The sequence below is a fragment of the Crocuta crocuta genome, unplaced genomic scaffold, assembly GCF_008692635.1.
Source record: "Crocuta crocuta isolate KB4526 unplaced genomic scaffold, BGI_CrCroc_1.0 scaffold235, whole genome shotgun sequence".
NCBI classification, from domain to species: Eukaryota; Metazoa; Chordata; class Mammalia; order Carnivora; family Hyaenidae; genus Crocuta; species Crocuta crocuta.
Genome location: NW_027531285.1, coordinates 4007201 through 4030188, shown reverse-complemented (window position 1 = coordinate 4030188; position 22988 = coordinate 4007201). Strand labels below are relative to the sequence as shown.

General features: G+C 32.2%; 1 protein-coding gene across 10 annotated transcripts in view; it reads right to left on the bottom strand.

Annotated features, from left to right (window-relative positions):
• Positions 1-22988, bottom strand: part of CNBD1 (cyclic nucleotide binding domain containing 1) — a 446985-nt gene that overhangs the window by 77668 nt on the left and 346329 nt on the right. For 8 of the 10 annotated variants that reach the window (XR_013336910.1, XM_077771341.1, XM_077771342.1 and 5 more), the window contains 2 exons: positions 11872-11981; positions 10021-10171 (listed from right to left, as the gene is read on the bottom strand). The exons of 1 other annotated variant lie outside the window; for it this stretch is intronic. Coding sequence is in view for 8 of the 9 variants with exons in the window: in XM_077771341.1 (XP_077627467.1) it covers positions 10021-10171; positions 11872-11981 (261 nt within the window). In the remaining variant the exon portion in view is untranslated. Of the gene's footprint in view, positions 1-9594; positions 9689-10020; positions 10172-11871; positions 11982-22988 lie in introns of those variants that run through there. One more of the 10 variants, XM_077771345.1, reaches the window with a different exon arrangement.

Here is a 22988-nt window from a genome sequence, read left to right as displayed (position 1 = left end):
CATGAATGCATTTCCCAGAGGCAGATCAAGAAAGTATTGAGGACTGGATCCAGTATTGCTGTAGAACAGAGTTTGAAAATTTTAAATCAAATTTAACTTGTAATAAATGTTAACTATAAGCTATTTTGTTGGATTTTATATGAGAAAAGGCATTTAAAAATAAAAGACAAAAATTGTGTCTTACATGTTATAATGTATTCCATTATTTTCTTTGACTTTGGAATGGTTTCTAAACCAAGATTTTAATCTAATAGCCTTAATTAAGTCTCTATAATATAACATCCCGAGAAAAAAGAATCTGTAGAATACTTACACTGAATATAAAGACTTACTTATAATGAATGTCTGCCTTTGGAAAAAATGGCCATTGTAAACTCTCTCAGTAGATTTACTGATAACCTTGTCTGCAAATATTTCTGGGTCATTTTCTATTAAATCTTGGTTGATCTGACATAGTCTATTGAGGCTAATTTTGATTATTGATTTGTCTAACTTTTTGCTTTCTCTCAAAATGTATTAAATTTGACTTCTCTCTATGTTAACTGCCACCACATAGTATCTTCTATAGCACTGGTTATGTTCCAGAAATATATAACTATCTTATAAGATGTTTTTAAATGATTTAATCAGTGGATTTTAAAAATATATTAATTTTTTAAAAGACCTGAATTTATGTTTCCGCTATCTCTTGTCTATGTGATATATTTATCACAACACTATCCAAAAATAATTTTAAAATTTATTCTAAAAATTAGCATATACCTTCTTTGTTCACACATATATTCTTATTCCTAAATGTGTCTTTAAAGTCTTTTTGAGTAGATTTCTAAGTGTTAAGAATACAAGAATAATCATGAAAGGGATATTCATTTAATGCCCTAATTTGAAAATTTTTACTTTTCTAAGAACCCATCAGAAAATTTTGCATTTTTGCCAATTGTATGACTCAAAGTAGCACATGCTAGTTGCTATAACAAACAAACCAAAATTGTGGTTGCTGAATTCAACAAATGTTTATTTGACACTTGCACAATGTCTAATACAGATGTTCCTGGCTGAGCTATTCTTCTGGGAAGTTCCATCCAAGGAAAGGATCCCAGGGTCCATGGTTCCCACCATCATGTGATTCTGCTATCTTGGAGCACTTCATTTCCAGACAGGGAGTGAGATCATGGGAGATTGTATCTTTCATGGCCAGGCTATAATAATTTCCCCTTATTCTATTAGTCAGAGCCAGTTACATGGCTCCAACCTAACTGCAAGAGAGGCTAGGGAACTTAAACTTCCTGTGTTCTCAGGAAGAGAAAAGGGAGATTGCTAAACTTCTAGTCAGTCCTGCCATACAGGTATGCCAGTCTAGAACGTGATAGAAGAAATAAATATTAACAGTAGAACAAAAATCCTGAATAAAAGCTTCTTTTACTAAAATTATTGTTATTAAAATCTTGGTTCAAAAAAATCCTGGTTCAAGGAATCATTTTAAAATGTAATATCTTTATCCTTTGTGCACTGTTCTATAAATAGAAGTGATTTTATCAAGTTACTTATGTGATATATTTTACTCAATTATATTTTCCTAGAAAACTGAGTGATAGTCAATATTCATTCATCATTGCATCACGATGCAATATCAGAAATTCTTGAGGAAAACACTATGCCACAATACAAGATGGATGAGTTGCAGAGTAAATATTCAATTTAATTATTACATTTCAATGGGTATATTACATGGTAGATATAATTGCCATGTGCCTGTTGATGGGATACAATATTGCCCACACTCTGATTTTCTTTTCCGTGAATTGTTTTATAAGGGGATCAGGATTTTTTAAGTGATTAGATTTGCCAAATAATATAACCAAAAGAACATAAAAAAAAATACTACACTATGGAAGTGTGGTTTGAATGATCAGAAGCTGTAACACTGAATTAGTTAGATGCAAACTATTGTAGACTGTAACAATTAAGCAAAGATTTGCAATATAAATACTAAAACTTATTAAAATATAATGTAACTGTAAGCTTATATAATTACATAGGTTATGCATAGATTTGGAGTCTGTAAATATACTGAGGCATAGAATTTACAGAGAAATTTAACCTGAAGTTTTATGTGAACTGATTCTAAAAGCAAGTGTAAGAAATACTGTGTTCTCATCAATCTTTGGGTTGATTTCATATTTGATTAATTTGTACTGTCTGTTAAACCAGGAAGGCACTCTGCATGGTGTGGTAATTTCCAATTAGCCAAAAATTTATAATAATTTCCTTTTATTTATAAGCAATCACAAATTTGAAGTAAACAAAACATTTTTTAAGTAAATATAACACATTAACTATAACTTTTCAAGACCTGTCATTCAAATTCTCTGCTGAAAGTAAATTCAAGATTAAGGCTGTATATAGTTACAAGATTAAAGAATCAAAACCTATGAAGGTTAAGGACTAAAGTTGAACTAATTATTGTTATCAAAATGCTTCATGTCCAGGGAAGCAAGAGATGCATCATTTACTCTGCTTTTGATAAATGACTTAAAACCGAAATTCTGGCTAGCTGAATGTCAGGTTTTGTTATTTGCAGTCAGGGTCAACTATATTTCAATATCACCTGTGTGGATGGTGACTTCACCTAAATCCATTAAGCTGATACTTTTGTAATTTTGGGTCAGTAGAAATATTACTGGTCATTGATCATCATTAGAAAATTCTAGTTTTCAATAGCACTTGTTTTTTTCTTGAGAAAAAAATACAAGCCAATATTTAAACCTGTTAGTTAAAAGAAGTAAATGCTGCCTATATTTATTATTGAAAGATGCCATCCATCTACTTCCATATAAGATAGCTAATTACATATTTTTAAAATTTATAATGTATTAACTAAAAAAGAATTTGTCATAAGGTAAATATATAGTCATAACTAAAAAATTATGAAAGTAACAGAGATGAAAAATAGGGAGGGAAAGAAAGAAATACTAGTGTGAGTTTATGTAGATAAAATAAGTTAACAATTAAAAGCAAAGCTGACATTGTTCTTTCTGGGCATTTAAGAAAAGTGGAAAATATCATTGATTACATGGTTTACAAAAAGGAAGCGCACCATCTAACTTAACACACAAGTTAACACACCATAACAAAAACTTGTTCTGGAAATGTAAGAAAATATATATGTGAATTGATTGAACATATCCTTAAGAATTTTGCTGTATATTCACTCATGTGTGGAATTTAAAAAACAAAACAGACAAGCAAAGGGAGAGGCAAACCAAGAAACAGACTCAACTACAGAGAACAAACTGATGATTAGCAGAATAGAGGCATGTGTGTGGGGGAAGATAGGTTAAATAGATGATGGGGACAAAGGAAGGCACTTGTGATGAGTATCTTCTGTTGTACAGAAGTGTTGAATCACTATATTGTACACCTGAAACTAATATTACACTGTACATTAACTAACTAGAATTTAAATAAAAACTTTAAAAAAAGGTTTTGTTATACAAAAGTTTAGGTATTTTATTTTATTTTTTAAACTGTTTTTTTGAGAGGGGGCACAAGTGAGTGAGGGGTAGAGAAAGAGAGATTGAGAGAGATTGACAGAGATTGAGAAAGAGAGAGAGAGAATTGGGGCTCACCCAAAGGGGGGCTTGTGTTCACCCAAAGAAGGGCTCGTGCCCACCTGATGGGGGGATCGAGCTCACCGAATGCAGGACTGGAAATCACAAACTGTAAGATCATGACCTGAGTTGAAGTCAGATGCTTAACAGCCATGCACTCTAAATGTTTAGGACTTTTAATGAGATAGATTATTGATATGTATGAGTACCAGAGAATGAAGTAGACCGTTTATTTGTGAACAAATAAAGTATCATATAACAAAGAACTATTGTTAAATTTTCAGTGCCATCCATGTTTATTAAATCATTGATTATTTTCTCCCTAACATGATCTTCCAAAAAATGCATCTTGGAGACAATGTCAATAGTAATCCCTAACCAGAAAACTAACACAGACTTTATAGAGATATTTGGAAATAAATAGGTTGTGGAAAATATTAAAAAAGGATTGACTATCCATAAAGAATCTAGGTGCTATGGGATATAAAAATTAACAATGGCATATTCCTTGACCTAATGAAATTTATAATTCAATTAGCAGGATAAGAAATAAATTATGATTGAGCTGCAAATTGTATACTCATAGTCCTAAAAAGGACTATGTAACTACAATAATAGAATTATATTCAGTAAAGCATTCATTGTGTATTTCAAATGAGTGTCAATGTGTCAAAGGGCCACCATAATCTAAAGGCATCAGTACAACTTTACAGAGGAGGAGGACTCTGTAATGTCTTGTCACTTATTGAGCATCTATTGTGAATGTTGTCTTTTGAGTTCAAAGTCTATTAGGAAAAGCAGATGTTTAGACATAAAAAAAACAGTGTAGTATGTGTAGCAAGAAGTATGTTTATAAGGAGAAATTTCCTAGAAACAGATAAATTCTAATACTTGGAATTTAGAAGCATAAATAATGGTTTTCCAGCTTAAAAAAAATAATGGTTTTCCCACTGGTAAAGGAGAGAAAACTCATTTCGGAGAAATGCTTAGAAGCATAAAACAACACAGCATTTTCCAGAAATTATACTTAGTTAAATATTGATGAGCAGTTAGGCAATAAGAATGAAGAGATAAGTGGTTTGGCAGAGCCCATATTGCAATAGATCTTAAGCTTTCTTAAGAACTTTCAACTTTCTATAGAGTTCAGAGTTTCTCAATCAGTGTGTAACTAAAGGCTTAAGGTGCAGTGAGATACAGATGATCTCCTCGGTCCTGGTGGAGCTAAAAGGGATTGAGATGGAGGGAGTCTGATAAGTCATAACTTACATTGAGAACAATGTATCTTTCTTTATTTACCCTAAATGTCTTTAAAATATCACAATTTTTATGTGTTCCATGATGAAGACATTAAGATGCACTGCTATAGATGATGGGAGTCAACAAAAGGCTTTAAGTAGGGAGGAGACTAACAGATTTGCATTGCAGCAAGTTTAATTAGGGACTGTATGAATAATGGCTTAGAAATAATACAGCTAGAGACAGGGAGACTAAGTGGCTACTTGAAATCTAAGTAGAAGATAATTAAATTATGTACTAAGATATGGCATTGGATACAAAGATGAGGAAGGAAATTCAAGGGGTATTTGGGAGGGAGAATTGATAAGACTTGGTAATATTACAACTTTCCTCAACTGCAGGAGTGTACACGCTATATACATAGGATGCAATGCAATCGTGTGTTCCTGTTCAACACAATGACCCAATGGATGTGGGGATTTCTGCAGAGTATTAGAGGAAATATTTATAGCTGACTACTTCAGGAGGCAGGATTGTGAAAAATTTAATGTTCACAGCCTCTTTCTGCCATGTCAATCATTCTTATCCTGGAACAAAGATGGAGATACTGAGTTCTAACACCTCCTCTCCACCTCCCCCTGGGACCCAGCTTGTCTACCATGAAGGATGTTTCTTCCTGCTTCTCCATAATTTCTACTGGGAAACCCTACCCTATCTTCTGTGTCGTCTAGCATTGGCAATGACTCTGTAGGTAATCCAGGTGAGTTTTGGCCTAAAGGATTAGGACTCTAGTCTGAAGATACAAGAACTAATTCTCCAATTTTTGTCAACAATAAAGCTGCTATTTTGATCTCCCATCTACTCTATTCCTTTGTCTTGTTCTCATTTGCTTTAATGTTTTCTTTTTTTTCCTAGAAGAGAGAGAGAGAGAGAAAGAGAGAGGGAGAGAGAGAGAGAGAGACAGCGTGAGCAGGGGAGGGTCAGAGAGAGAGGGAGTCACAGACTGAAACAGGCTCCAGGCTCCGAGCTGGCAGTCAGCACAGAGCCCGACGCGGGGCTTGAACCCACGAACCACGAGATCATGACCTAAGTGAAAGCAGGATGCTTAACTGACTAAGCCACCCAGGCACCCCCCTCATTTGCTTTAGAACTCAGGAAAATAAAAGGCTCTTTTAAATTCCAGTATGGCTTCGAGGACTGAGGAAAATGGAACTCGATCAATCAAAATAAGACACATTATTGTTTCATGCTATTTTCCTAAGGCAAACTAATTTCCTCAAGAACTACCTTTAAATGTCTGCAATATATTCAAAATATTTGGCTGCTTTTATCATTAGCAAAACAGTGCTTCAATATATTTATAACATGCCTAATGAAATAAAATAATATATTGAGAAACAGTTATATGAAATATACTTTTTTCAACCATAACTTTGTCCATAAAAACCCAAAATAAAGCAAAAATTTCATTCAAATTAATTTGCATTTTTCCTTTTAACAACATTCATAATGAGGAAAAAAAGATTCAGAAGAGAAAATATACTTTAAGTGTCATACCTTATTTTTAACTTGGAAATGTATTTTTAAATCAAAATTTTATCATACAGCAAAAACAAAGAACCAAATGAAAGGGAAGCATATTTACTCTGGCAAACTGTGTAACAGTTTTGGCTCTTCTGATTAACATTGTTACCAAGGAGACACCTCGTTATAACTACCCCAGCAAGAAAAAGAAATACTGATGGACTGGGAAGTAGATCTTTTTGATAAGAATGCATTCATTGTTCCTGAAATGTCTAAAAGACCTATCTACAGTAGAAAAAACCTAGTTTCCTAGGCTTTTGATTAAGACAATCATTATCAGAGATAAAGGTCTTTGGACATTCTTTCCATTAAAAACAAACTTTCAGAGTTTGTAGCAATGTCACCTTGAAATTGAAATTTTCCTTTTGGGAAAGACAATTTAAATCTATAGCTATGTCTTATTTTTTCAGTCATGAATAGTTGAATAAGATATAATTAAAAACCGTGGTAATTCATGTTTTATATGAAGAGCAATTCTGTTTCATCACCAAAGTAGTACACTTGTTTTAACGGTAGGATGAGAATTTCTGATATCAGTAAAATAAAAATAGTTGGCATTCATAATTTTAATCTAAATGACTTGAGGTATAAGTTCTGAATCTGGACAAAAAATATATTACCTTCATAAAAATAATATGATAAACTATATTCCCAGCGGCATTATATAAAAAGAGTATACTTATATTTGCTTAAACTTAATAATATTTCTACTCTCATTTTTATTTAGATGTACAAGGTAATGTCTGAGAAGCATGTACATAAATTGCAAAATAAATTATTTCCCATCTTCCAAAAGTAAACATCCTAAATGAACAAAGAAATCACTCTTCAAGTATTTTTAAATATTTCAAAACTAAATTGCATGGCTTCCTTTATGATTATATTTAGATAGTTGTATGTATAATTCTCCAGATAAAGTATTTAACATTTATATAATTTCTCATGTTTCTTAAATTCTATTCTACCTATCCCTAGGTATGATATTGGTAAATGCACTGTTCCCTTTAGGTATTTACTAAATATTGTTGATAAACTGGATCATTTAAGCAATATTGGCCCTGTAACATGATTTATGTGGCAACAAATAGAGCGAGTGACTTGTACACTTGAGAAAAGATATGAACTATAAATTTGTTTTCCAGTAATACATTTACGATTCTAAACAGAAATAGTATGTGTAGGGGCGCCTGGGTGGCTTAGTCGGTTAAGCGTCCTACTTTCGCTTAGGTCATGATCTCACGGTTCGTGGGTTTGAGCCCTGCGTCGGGCTCTGTGCTGACTGCAGCTCGGAGCCTGGAGCCTATTTCAGAGTCTGTATCTCCCTCTCTCTCTGACCCTCCCCTGCTCACGCTCTCTCTCTCTCTCTCTCTTTCCCCCCTAGAAATAAATAAAAATATTTAAAAAGAAAGAAATAGTATGTTTAACAATCTTTGATAGATTAGAAAGCATAGGGAATGTAATGCGCATATGACTGAAGATTCATTCAGAATACATTGGTTTTATTTATTTTTTGTTTATTTGTTTAATGGACCAACTCAAATACAATTATTCCTCACAATTAATATACCAAATAATAACAATGTCATCCTGATTACAAGATGACACATTCTGGGTTTTGCTCATATTTATTATTCTATTTTAATGCTTCCATATCTAAGCAACTTGATACTTTTTAAGGCACATTTTACTTTCTCTTAAGTCCTTCCCTATGCTATTTTACAGAGATGGATTCATATATCAGATAATAAAGAGTGGAATAGATGGAAAAAGAATGAAGTAATATGAAAATTCAAAAAAGGGGAACCTGGGTGGCTCAGTCGGTTAAGTGCCCGACTTTGGTTCAGGTCATGATCTCAGGGTTCATGAGTCAAGCCCAGCAATGGGCTCTGTGCTGTCATAACAGCTTAGGGCCTAGGGCTTGCTTCAGATTCTGTGTCTCCCTGTCTCTCTGCCCCTACTCCACTCACACTCTGTCTCTCTAAAATCCATGAAGGATGCTTGGGTGGCTCAGTCAGTTAGGTATCCGACTTTGGCTCAGGTCATCTCACAGTTGTGGGTTTGAGCCCTGCGTCGAGCTCTGTGCTGTCAGCTCAGAGACTAGAGCCTGCTTTGGATTCTGTGTCTCCTTCTCTCTCTGCCACTACCCTGCTCGTGCTCTGTTTCTGTCTCTAAAAAATAAACGTTAAAAAAATTAAAAAGTAAAATAGAATAAAAGCCATGTAAACGTGGACCCACACCTGTGTTGCTAAAAGACCAACTATAAAATATTTTATTCTAAGTCTTGGTAAAACAAGCAAAATACAGTCCTTAAGAAATTTTCTATTTAGAAAATGTTTAACTAGGCACACAACATGTCAGTAGTTTTAGAACATCAGTTCTAAATGAACAAAACATAGAAGGAAATTTTAAGTATGGACAGCACACATAAAAAATACCACTAAAGCTTATACTAACCCATTTATTTTAATTTTAGATTGCCAGAGAGCAAAATAAGATTCTAATACATGCTTTAAAGAAGTACTTTCATGTGTGAAATGTTGATTTACATAAAGGAGTCCACAGTGTATTTGCCTTGCACTGGTTAACATTATTAATACAGGAAAGGAAAAACCTAACCCACAAGTGAGAATATTGTAATTTTAATTGATGGTTAGTATTTATTTTTAAGTGATATTTACCTTGAGGGGGGTTTATATTTGAATGTCACAGAAACAAATAAAATTAATCGATGCTATTTCAAATTTATAACTTTTAAAAATGGATATATGAGTTTGAAGTTAAAATCACAATTAAGCAAGTAGAGAGTAAATATTCTCTAAAAAAATATAAAAGAAAAACCCTTGAAATTCAGGATAAAGGGATTCAGTCAATCATACATGGATAATCATGAAAGTGTTTCCAATTGAGTTTATTTAAAGCAAACTTCTCACCCATGTTAATTTTTGTTTTCACTTTTTTATTCTTTATCTAATGTTTGATATTTTTAGTTTTATTAGACAAAAATCTTACCTTTCTTCAATATCCTATTATGTCATTACTTATTAACCCCTGTTCATTTATCCTTCATAGTCGAGTGCATATCCTACTTGAGTATAATGTTTGAAGGACCAAACACAGATGGCTGCATGAATCTTAAAATATTATTCTTTTAATATTTCCAGAATGCTAGAATTTCAGATAAAGTTTCAAGCACGACAAGCCATGACCTTCATATACACTTGATCTACATTGTACACTGGAAGATAGTATACCTTGACCTGAATCAGAAACATAGAAGCAATATTTGTAGAGATGACAAACCAAAAGATACTTCATAAAGGAAAGGTATGTTGCTATTAATGATAACTTAGGAATAAGCTGAGATTTTATTAATTTCAAATCAAAGTGTTTTGAAATACTGTTAATACATTCTAAAAGTAGCACAATTAAATCAGACAAAGTAAGAGGTGTTAAGAGAGGCTATCTTGTTTCTGTAAATAAAATATATACACATACACTTACTTGAGTGTCCTAATAATTCTGTGAAATACATTCATGCTTATCAAAAACTCATCAAATAAAATGGTACAAAAGAGATGTATGTATTTACCAAATACATCCTTATCTTCAATGATTGCCATCTCAACCTCTTCTCCAGTAATTATTGTGCATGTGAAAGGAAGTTGAAGAAGAACACTAATCTCACCAAAAGATTCCTTCTCCTTAAGTGTACCCATACAAACAAGTTTTTGAATTTTTTTCTGTAAGAGATATAGATAATTGATGTTCAATAAAACCAGTTTCATACAATGGATAAATACTGTTATCATCAGAAACTCACTGTAAAGTATTTTGGTATGTGGTATTTAACATGCAATTTCATTCAAATCAGAGATAACCGTTATTAACACATGTAGTTAAATTATATAGAACAATAGTTAATTGATAGGCAACTTCAGCATATCGAAGGTAACTGAAAGTAATGTCATTTAGTGATCTACAAAATAATTTTTTAAATATTTTTTATAAAGAGAGCAGAAGTTGGGGAGAAAGGCAAAAGGAGAGAGAAAGAGTTTATTTGATGTGGATCTGGATCCCACAACCCTGGAATCATGACCCCAACTGAAATCAAGAGTTGGAAGCTCAACCAAATGAGCCACCCAGGTACCCCTAAATTTTTAATCTACCGAGATGTTTATGAATTTTTGAGCTCATTCCATTTTTCAAGGTCCTACAGTAGCATTTTGTAAACAGAACTTAGCTTTGAATGTTTTGTGAACTACCATTTGTTACCTCAGCCCCGGTTCATGGCTGGACTAACAAAGAATAAGAAATTAAGCACAGATGCCAGGACCAGAATTGATGGAATTAATAGCCAAAGATGAAATTCCACCCAGACTTTTTTGTTTAAACAAGAAAGAAACATGGAAAGAGAATTTGATTCAGGGAACTAGCAATTAGGTCCAAATTAGAAACAGAAGAAAAGGGCCTGCAGGTTTTCAGTATGCATATCTCTGGAGAAAAAGATGAAACTCCAAATTATTTTTTCAGAGAGACCTCAACACCATGGAAACAGGGATGAGTTGATGAGCAGCAAGTTTTCAAAAGAACGTATCTCTCAGAGTTATGACATGACAGGGACTCAGAAGAGGTGAAAGCCTTTAACAAGTATCCTAGGGTCAAAAGCAATATCTCACTTGGAGAATTGCCATTTATATAAATGGCAAATCCTCACACTAAATATAACTAGTATAGCAGAATTCAACTAAGTTTATATATTAAATTTAATTACAATGAAGACTGCCTGACCGACCAAAAAAAGATTAGTTCTGACTTTTTTATCACTCTGCATTAGTGTTTTGCCTGTTCTAGAACTTCATAAGACTGGAGTTATGCAGCCTGCAGTCTTTTGGCTTTCATGTTTTTACCCAACCTAATGCTTTGAGATTCATCCATATTCTTGTATGCATGATTAGTTCTCTTTATTGAGGTGTAGCATTCCATTGTATTAATATTTCACAATGTTTCTATTCATTCAACTGTCATTGGACATTTGGATTACTTATAGTTTTTGGCTTACGGAGATACATGTGAGTCTTTTGTAGATTTGTCTTTTTCTTTTTTTTTTGTCTTGAGTAAATATCTAGAGTGGAATTTCTGAGTCATTTGTTAAATGTATTTTAGCCAATCTGATATGCTTGAAGTGTTACCTTGTTGTGGTTTTAATTTATATTTCTCTAAGGAATAAAGATGTTAAGTATCTCTTAATGTACTTCTAGTCATTCCTATGACTTACAACTCAATTACAACGTATATTACATTCCTATATATTATAACTCAGTGAAAAGAAACAATAAAAAAGTTAAAAATTGAACAGAAATTTCACAACACAAATAACAAATATGCAATATTAAGCTAGATTCAATTACCATTAAAGAGAATACATAAGTTTAAAACTTACCACTTTTTTGGGTTGTAGTTTTATAAGTCCTACAACATTTCTATAAATATTACAATATCCAGAATTAATATAAGCCACAAAAGAAATTATCTTCCCAGTTTCTACTATCACTGAAAATAAGAGATAATTCATTACTTTAGACTTTTCTCTATAAAAAATTATTTTAGATATGACAATAAAAGATGACATTTCATTCAGTAACAATGGCAAATTTCTTAATGGATGGCAGTTTATAGGAAGTACTCAGAAAATGATTAAAACATTTACATCTTTTACTTATATCTGTAACCTAATATGTAAGTAAATATTGACAAAACTTTGGCAGTAAAGGCAACAATATGCTAGTAAACTATCAGGTGGAGGAGACGAAAGTGTGGGACAAGTCCCAGTTTTTAGCATTTATTGATTTTTATTGTGTTAATATTTCTACCATGGTTAATTTTAAATTGCTAGTGGCTTAACAACCAGCTCACAAAATCCCTGAATATTTAACTTTTGGCTCTTTAGAGCATGTGCCTTGATCCAGGCCCTCACTCTACTAAATATAGAAGTGGTTAAAAGCAACGGCTTTAAGGACATACTGTTTTGGTTTAAAACCCTACTATGCCTCTTTTTAAAAAACTTTTTAATGTTTATGTATTTTTTGAGAGAGACAGACAGAGTGTGAGTGGCGGAGACGCAGAGAGAGAGAGAGGAACAAAGTCCAAAGCAAGCTCCAGGGTCTGAGATGTCATGATAGCACAGAGACAGATGCAGGACTCGCACTCACGGGCTCCAAGATCATGACCTGAGCCCGAGTTGGGTGCTTAAACAACTGAGCTCCTGGGGCACCCTTGCTACTTTTTAAGTGACCTTAGATAAATTATAGAACTTTTCTGAACTTTAAGTTTTTCATCTTTAAGATAGAAAAATTTGGAGTTGCTGTTCTAAACTCAACAGATGGTTATTAAGTGTATATAAAGTACTTAACCCTAAGGTCTGGCATTACTATTACATAACAAATCATGTTGTTATTATCATCAGTATTTTCTCAAATTTGTAAAACCACCCTAAGGCCAAGATACACTTGAAGGTGAACTGGATAATACCTTTATACAACCATTAATGGATTAAAAAGCAATGTAAATAAAAAAATCTGATCTGTATAACATTAAATTATCAACATATTATAATTTAAATAATAAAATCACTTGGATTTATATGTATTAAAATTACTATTTAAAATTGACTTTCAGTTTGTTCATTCTATAACATATCAATATATTTTTCTGAAAATCCCAAACACAAAAGTGATAATATAAATATAAAGATACATGTGTAACTTTCCTGTGATTTTATAAAGTAGACAATTAAAAAGTATTTTCAATTATTCAAAAGCATTCATTTCATAGTGTAAACAAGTATATATCAGGATGAAGAAAAACATTGGTGTTATTGAAAACTAAGCTAGAGAGCAGCATAGCTCTTTAAAAATTATGGTTAAAAAAGAACAAAGTAACAATTGGTAAACAGAATTTACCATAAGCAAAAAATGAATGCCAGTATACAATGGAAAATACTTTAAGATAAATCAGATAGCATTTCAATTATTCTGCTGACATGTTTATGAGAATGTTATCTCTCTTTCCTCATATAATATCCAGGGCTCAAAATTTATAATTAAAAAATTAAAAGGGTATTCTACTGTAACCATTTATTTTATTTAAATAAAAATTTATGATAACACTTCCTCTGTTTTATACTGTGTTTCTTGCAGCCAAACATTGACACTGTAAATTTATCTTAAGATATAAAAGTATGTCTATAGAATTATTTGTAAATTGTATAGACAAGAACAAATTTTCTCATAGATCCTATACTGAAAAGCAAAGAGTCCTTTTTTACCAAAGGTGATATGATAATAGAGAAAAGGTTATATGATACTAGAGACTATCACATAACTGTTTCTTTTCTTTTAGTCAATCAGTAGGATATAAAGGGAGGCATGGAGGGTGCCTGGGTGGCTCAGTTGGTTAAGTATCTGACTTTGGCTCTGAAATGGAATCGTGGCCACAGAGGACACCAATGGAAACTATTTAGGACTGACTTACTTTGTCTTGAGTCAGTTGGCATTTTCCAAAGTAATTTTACCACCCTGTTCTGTTACATCTCTGGATTGTAAATGGATCAAGGGATCCGTATCGCAAACGGAGGAATTAATGACCTTGTTACTCTGGTTTTGTTTTGTTTTGTTTTTTCATTTTCTTTATGTTGACTTTTTAAAACTATATGAAAAGTCTAGTTTGTTTTATTGGCTTTGATAAGATGCTATATGTTTTCTATTATCTTGTCCAGTGCTTGAAAGAGGGAACTATTCATAATTCACACTGTATATTTATAGTGAGAACATACTGTATTTTAAAAGTCCTTTAAATTAAAAATTCTTAACCATGTTCAGTTTATATAAAGCAAAATGACACTAAGATTTTAAAAAAAATTTAAAGTCAATTTATTTTGAGAGAGAGAGAGACAAGGCATGAGCTGGGGAGGGCAGAGAGAGAGGGAGACACAGAATCTGAAGAAGGTTCCAGGTTCAAAGCTGTCAGCACAGAGCCTGACCATGGGGCTCAAACTCAAAAACTGCAAGATCAAAGTTGGATGTTTAACCAACTGAGCCACTCAGGCGCCCTGAAAATGAAACTAAAAATTTTAATCTAGAAAAACTTTCTGGAGCCTGCTTCAGAATCTGCGTCTCCCTCTCTCTCTGCCCCTCCCTCACTCTCTGTCTCTCTCTCTCTCTCACTCAAAAATACATAAACCTCAAAAAATAAATAAAAAGAAATAAAGGGAGGCATGTAGCCTCATGGCAATTGTTATATGAAAAGGATACACTTAAAAAGACACTAAAGAAGCCCATTATTTTAAATTTCCAGAACTGCACTACTGCAAATCTTTTCTTGAAAGTCAAGTTCTATATAGATCATAAAGAGACATACATAATATCAAAAAGGATAAAGACAATGAAAATTTTTCATCAGTGAAGGGAAGACAATAATGGAAAAGCTGAACCACTACAGCAAAATCTATGAGGCAGTCTCATTCCATACAGGGGGATATTTGCTCTCTGAGTAATTGTCTACGGTCTTTATAATAATCATAACAAGTGTTTATCTTAATAAAGACAATCTAGAAAAACCGTTTCCATCTAGGTAATAGTCTGAATTTAATAACATTACAAAAAATGTGTATCACCACCAAGTAGGAAATTTTAAATATTACTATTTTGACTAGAAAAAGAATCATACAAATTACCTGTAAAAACTTAACACACACCCCCCATTATGTTTCCTAATTTTACTTATTTGGCCTTGGATCCTGCTTCCCATTACAAAGAACTTATATCAATGAGGTCAAGATTAGTGTTCTCATCTCTATACCCCTTCCTCTTGAGTTACATAGAAAATGAAAAACAACATAGAAATTTTAAAGGATTATAACACAATATTAAGTGAATAGACCTAGTCATGAATTAAGTAGATGAAATGTTATTATTATATTAAGGTTATATTCATTGATGTTCAAGAATTAAAGCTGATTTCTATTTAAAAATTAGGTTTTGAAGCCCCTCATCAAAAACTCAGGTACATATTCTAAAACTGGAAATCATTAGACCATTATGAAAAATCAAACTTGATAGTATCTTAAGGCAAATAAGATGGAAAAAAAAATCAGAAGGATTCATGGAAACTAAGTATCAGGCATTGTTCTTTTTATTTCTGTAGTTTATTATATGCTAGGGTCTAGCCACAAGTCCAGTGAAACTATTATATTCCAATTTTCAGATCAGAAGTCATAAGAAGGATAATTCTTTACTGGCTATTGGTATCAGCACTGGGACAGTTAAAGTCTCAGTTTAAATGGAAACTATGATTAGAAAGATTGTAAAAAGATATCTTCTTAATTAAGATAAACCCCAGATTAGCCTAATAGACCAAAACATGGTTTTGGAACAGAAGTGTATCAGAGGATCTATAAGACTGATACAGCTTCAAGCAGGACATGCATTAGTGGAATGGATGCCAGTTTTCCTTTTAAAACTAGGTTACTAGAAAAAGAATGATATACAAGAATAGTACTATTGACTGCTATTTTTTATTGAAGTATAAGTAACATACAACATTATATTAGTTTTAAGTATACAACATAATAATTCAACATTTGCATACATTGGAAAATGATCACCACAATAACTTTAGTTATTATCTGTCAGTATACAAACTTACAGATATATTTCCTTGTGATAAGAACTTTTAAGTTTTACTTCCTTAGCAATTTACAGATTTATAATACATTATTGACTATAGTTGTACCCATCTGTATGTATGGGTTTTGTTTTGTTTGTTCATTTGTTCTTTAGATTCCACATATAAATAAACACAGAAATACAGTATTCCTGTCCTCTAATTTGCTTAGCATAACATCCTTGGGGTACACTCATGTTATTGCAAATGGCAGCACTTCATTCTTTTTTAATGACTTCATTCCTTTTAAATTTTGTATGAAAATAAAACACACCTTCTTTATCCAGTCATCTATTGATGAACTCTTGAGTTTTTCCATATCTTGGCCATTGTAAAATGGTCCAGTGAACACAGGGGTGCATATATCTTTTTGAATTAGTGTTTTCATTTTCTTTGGATATACCCAGAAGTGGAATTGCTTGATTATATAACAGTTCTGTTTTTAATTTTTCGAAGAACCTCCATACTGTTTTCCATAGTGGATGTACCAATTTATATTCCCACCAACTCCAACTATGAATTCTCTATACTTTTCCATTCTTTCTCAGTAGATAGATAGATAGATAGATAGATAGATAGATAGATAATAGATTAGATGGATAGATAGATGATAGAGTACATCTATATATGAAGTTATATACTCAAAACCATCATTTTATATATCTATATAGTTACATGGGAAGCGTATGTATATGATATTTCATGGATTCCACATTCCTTTCTCACATATACCCTGTCTTTTCACGATAACTTTAAAAGGACTGATGTTCAAGGACCTACCTGTTTTATTGTGCTTTGGTTAATATTGCTGCTTTTGTTACTAAGGCTTTTGGGGGCTTAGTGTTTTCAGAATTACACATTTGTTTTTTTATTTTCATTTGAATTTGGGGCACTGTTTTGTAATATTAGATCTGATTCCTCTCATGCTTAAGGATTACTTTAGTATATATATAACATACATTTACCTGTGTCTACCACAAAGTAAATGCTACAAATGAATTTCCTATTATTATACTAAATTTTGATCCTCCAGTTTTCTAGATACTTCAACCACATCTGAGTTTTAACTAAAAATCACTGAACGAAAGAAAGTACCATGAGCAAGAGTCAGCATAAACTCAAAATGATAGATAAAGACTTCTGAATTCCTCAAACTCTGGAATTACCAGGTCCAGAATGTAAAATGATTATACAGGAAATAGTAAATAATACAAAGGTGATTTCTGGAAGGGCTGGTATAAGATAGAAACTTTTCTTATAAGTTTGGTAGAATTGCTTTGATCAATTGATTGTGGGTTTTCTTGATCATTAAAAAATCCCTTTTAAAATGACTTTTGGCTTTTTCAAGTTTTCTAACTCATGCCTCTCTTTCTTTCAATATTTTATTTTTTACAGAAGTGTATTTTTCCACCTAGTTTTTCAAATCATTAGAATAGACTTGTTTTTATCACTTTTTATTACCCTTAAATTTTTATTGTCTTTATTACATTTCATTTGCTTGCAATAAGGTTTGTTTTTTCATTTTGTTTCAAAGCATGGAATAAACCGACACCTTAAAATGAATCAACAAATAAATTATGCCTAAGGATGAGCCCTGCATTCAAAGGTTTTTGCCCAAATAATGTGACATTTGCGGTCATGAAATATTGAAGATAGCATAGCACCTGGGGCAGTGAGCATAAATAATTAAGAACGAATAAACTATTTGAAATTTGTTGGGAGGTTTGCAATGTAGCCTAATACCAGTCAGGTCAAGGAAAACAATCATTATTTAGCTATTTACATTTTTTTAATGTGTGGGACCATGAAGCTGTTGAGAGGTAGAAGGTAGAAGCAGAAAGAGGAGTTTTTGGAGGCAACTGGGTGGCTCAGTCGGTTGGGCATCCAGCCTCAGCTCAGGTCATGATCTCACGGCCGTGGGTTCGAGCCCCGCGTCAAGCTCTGTGCTGTCAGCTCAGAGCCTGGAGCCTGCTTCAGNGGCCACCCAGGCGCCCCTAAAAATTTGTTTTTAAAAAAATAAATAAGCCTTATTTTTTTTGTAAGAAACCTTTTTCTGAACAGCATTTTATTTCAAAAACAAATAGTTTCTGTGCAGTTACTGTTTCATTGTTCATTGTTCTCTCTCCTTAATTATTTTTAAAAATGTTATTTATTTGGGCTTGCTTTCTTTTTTCCAAACCTTTGGCATCAAATGCCTAGGTCACTTGCTTTTCTTTCTTCTTGATTTTTGATGCATTCAACACCACACATTTCTTTTATCTTCTGTTTTAATTACATTTCACATATTTTAAAGTAAAGTGAGTTTGTTATTATATGGTTGAAAGTTTTTATTAATAGCCTTTAATCAGTGGGGTTCAATAATCTATAACTTTCCAAACACTTAGGACTGTACTTTTGTTGTCCTTTTAAAATCAATTCTAAGGTTTGTTTATTTTGCTCTTGTCTCTATGTGAACACTATATAGAGTGTATTTCTGTAATTAGTTCTTACGTCTTCTATGTGGTGGGGACACAGCTCTTGGATATGGAGTTTTACATATATCTAATAGCTTGAATTCTTTATTTGTAATGTTCGGTTTCTAGTTGTCCCTAATTTTAATCTATTTGGTCTATCAGTTCCTGAGAAGGCTGTATATAAATAGTAAACTGCAATGATTATGGTACTTGTTTCTTGCTATGAGCATATCAGTTATTTCTTTATATACGTTGAGGCTCTTTGAAGTGTACATGTTCCTAAGGATCACACTTCTCATTCTCATTTCTATTATCAATGTATTACGCCCTACTCACCACAATATTTTCATTGAATTCTCATTGTGTATTAAGATTGTTCTATTAGCTTCACACACATAGTTTAAAATAAATGCATCATGTCATTTACATTATTCTGTGGTATGATTTCCTTTTTAAATTATTTCTTCTTATACATTTTCAATATTTTCTAGTGAACTTTCCACTTCAGTATGTGTGGATAAACATCATTATTTTTAGGACCCCACAGTGTAGAGGTACCATAATTTAAAGAAATGTAATCATTTTTTTTCTAAAGTTAAGCTTTTAAATGGTTCCAAGTTTTGATAATTAAAAATATGCTACAATAAATGTCCTTTATCAACATTTACAAGTAGGTGCAAATTTTTCTATAAATTAAATATTTTAGCTAACAGACACATGAAAAGATGAGTGTTCAACATCACTCATCATTGGGGAAATATAAATTAAAACTACAATGAGATATCACCTCACATCAGTCAGAATGGCTAAAATTAACAACACATTAACAAGTGTTGGTGAGGATGTGGAGAAAGGGGACCTCTCTTACACTGCTGATGGAAATGCAAACTGCTGTAGCTACTCTGGAAAACAGTATGGAGATTCCTTAAAAAGTTAATAGAACTACTCTATAACCCAGCAATTGCACTAATAGGTATTTACCCAAAGGGTTAAAAAAAATGCTGATTCAAAGGGCACACGCATCCCGATGGTTATAGCAGCATTATCCATAATAGCCAAGTTATGGGAAAAGCCCAAATGTCAATCCATTCATGAATGGATAAGGAAGTTATCTATATGATGGACTACTATTAAGACATAAAAAAGAATGAAATCTTGTCAAGGCAACGTTGTGGATGGAGCTAGAGTGTATTATGCTAGGTGAAACAAGTCAGCCAGAAAGATAAAAATACCACATGATTTCAGCCATACATGTAATTTAAGAAACAAAGCAGGTGAACATAGGGGGAAAAAAGAGAGAGGCAAAGCATAAAACAGACTCAACTATAGAGAATAAACTGAGGGTTACTGAAGGGAGGTGGGTGGGGATATGGTTTAAATGAGTGATGGATATTAAGGAGGACACTTGTGATTGAGCAGTGGGTATTATACACAAGTGNGAGAGGCAAAGCATAAAACAGACTCAACTATAGAGAATAAACTGAGGGTTACTGAAGGGAGGTGGGTGGGGATATGGTTAAATGAGTGATGGATATTAAGGAGGACACTTGTGATTGAGCACTGGGTATTATACACAAGTAATGAATCACTGAATTCTACTCCTTAAACTAATATTATACTGTATGTTAACTAACTGCAATTTAAATAAAACTTTATAACTTAAAAAATCAATTAATTAACATTTTCACATAGCATGTAATCATAAATTCTGATAGATTTTTGATAAATTGTAAATGAAGTCTCATTATTTTAATTGTTAATTCCTTGATATTTACTGAAGGCTAAAATCTTTTTTAGTATTTACTATTTTTATTTTATGAATTTTTGGTTATATATACTGTCCACTTTTAATGCAGTGCTTATTATCTTTTCTTACTTATTTGTAGTAATTATTCACAGATTATGTTATTTAATCTTTACTGTATACACTGCAAATATTTATTTCTAGTTTCCTAAGAACAACTTCACTTATTTATAATTTTACCACATAAATTTTACTCTTTTCCATGGGATCAAACCTGTTAAAATTCCCTTCTAAACTCAAAATTGAGACCATTATTACTAATACATTAATTCCATATTTTGTTTCAATAAATTTGTAAGATTTTTTTAATTTAAATGCTTCATATTATTTATAAGTTGAATAATGTCTGAGGTAAGGATTTTCATCTCCAATGGACATCTCAACAAGGCAGTTGTTGAAAATTCCATCCTATCCCAATTGATTAGAAATGTCCCTGATACCATGTATAAATTGATATAAAGTTATGAAAGTTTTTCGGTGATTATTGTGATCCTGTGCCCTAACACTCTTTTAATTATTTTAACATTAGACTCTGTTTTCATTATTATAAGATGTTTTCCTATTGAAATTTTACAAAAATTTTCTTGGTACATGTTTTGTTTGCTCTTCCAGATAAAATTGTGATGCTGAATATTTTGTTTGTCCCTGCATACTCACTCTCTAACTTTATCTCTACTCTGCTGTTTGTCTTAAAATGCCAATCTTCATGTAATTCATCCACCAGCTTCCCTCATCCTTTGGGCTTTTTTGAATTTGACCAATGGGTGGCAAAGGAAGAGGACTATAGAATATAGTTATTTGAGATACTTATTCTCCCATCTACTTCCCTCATGGACTACCATGTAATAGAGGCTAAACACTTGTACCAAAGACACCTACTGCTACAGCAAAGGGTCTATGCCTAAAAATGTGGTTAGATACTGATAATTCCTCTCTAGTCTTTCCACTTCAGATCTAAACATGGTGGTGGTTTTCTATTATAAGTCTCTGGATACTTTACCATCTTCTGGTACTTTTCCTTAACCTTACCTCCACCTTTGTAAGTAGTCCCTTCCTTAAGCTCTCTTCCTTCACTCCCATGGAATATGCAGTCTATTTACTGACAGAAGTCTTACTGATACCTATGGAAGTCAAGTCCCATAAGATAATCTGTCAAGACTTTACTTGGCATTCTATTCTATCCATATACTACTTTAGGGGGAATTAAATGTTTAAATATTTTAATCTAATTTCTATTCCCCAAGTCTTACTTATTCCATTCCAAAAAATTGTATAGTTGGCTCAAAGAGCTTTTCACTTTTCTCACTTAGTTTGTCTCTGTATACTTAAATTTTTTGTGATATTTTAAGTGGTGTTTCCCATTATTTAGCAAAATTAGTTACTGTTTCTTGTACAAACTATGATATATTGATTTAAGAAAAAGAAACTGATGCTTGTTGATATAATAAAAGAGAAATTTTGAGGAAAAGACTGATATTTGACCCAAAGTCAATTACAATTATAGTGTCATGGTCAGAATAACTAAAGCATAATAATTGTTATACTCAAGATTTTTATTCCACAGGAAAAAGTAGTATTGAGCAAATTTAGATCAGATGGAAGATCTACCAAGGACTTCCTTCTGTGCAAGAGGTATTGATCACCAAAGAATTTTCAGTGGCATTACCAATGATGGACTTGATACTAAGCAAATAGAAACATTTAAAAGGAAATATTTCAAATAGCAAGAATTGTATGATTACCATCTTCCAAAAATTTGTCTGATTTCACTGATATCCTTTCTTTTTTCTAGCACTATGATTAATCTTGATATGTATCTAGATAGATAAAGATAGAGAGAAAGGGATGGTTAGCTAAATATATAAATAGGTGTATATATTTCACTTCAGTAGGATATTTTCTGTTTGGAAAGTAAACCATTGTATTTAGCCTGACATTTACAATCAAAATCCCACTTGTAATGACAAATTAAGCTTATCTCACAAAGTTCCTTAAAGGATTAAAGAGATAATCTAACCTAATCTGAAAGACACAGAGCTTTATAAATAGCACTAATTTAATAGAAGAAAATTATTTTCATATTTGTGTAGGAATATAAGTTTCTAAGTTTTCACATGACAATCATATACTTTAATCATAAATTCTATTTAATCATGGTAATTGTCCATTTAACAATGATACACTGACTAGTTACTTCATTTTGACGCTACCTAACCATCCTATATTGATTTCATTTCAATTACTTAAGTAGCATTATTTGAGAGATGAATAATCACATGCTAAATGGACTGGCCCAAGGCAGTATATGGATTGTATGACAAATTCATCATTTGTATCTAGTCTACTTGATAATTAAATTTATTCATTATTGAGATAATGATTTACTTCATTAATTTCACAATAATTAATTTTGATTCAGGAGATATTCTATTTGGCATATGTTAATGTAATCTGGACCAGTGCAGGTAAACTGTTAAAGTAAAGGGATTTATTTTATTATATGCTTTTAGAACAGTGGTTATTTACACCCCAATTAGTTTAATCAATCTCTATGATATTTATGTAAAAGTATACTTTAAT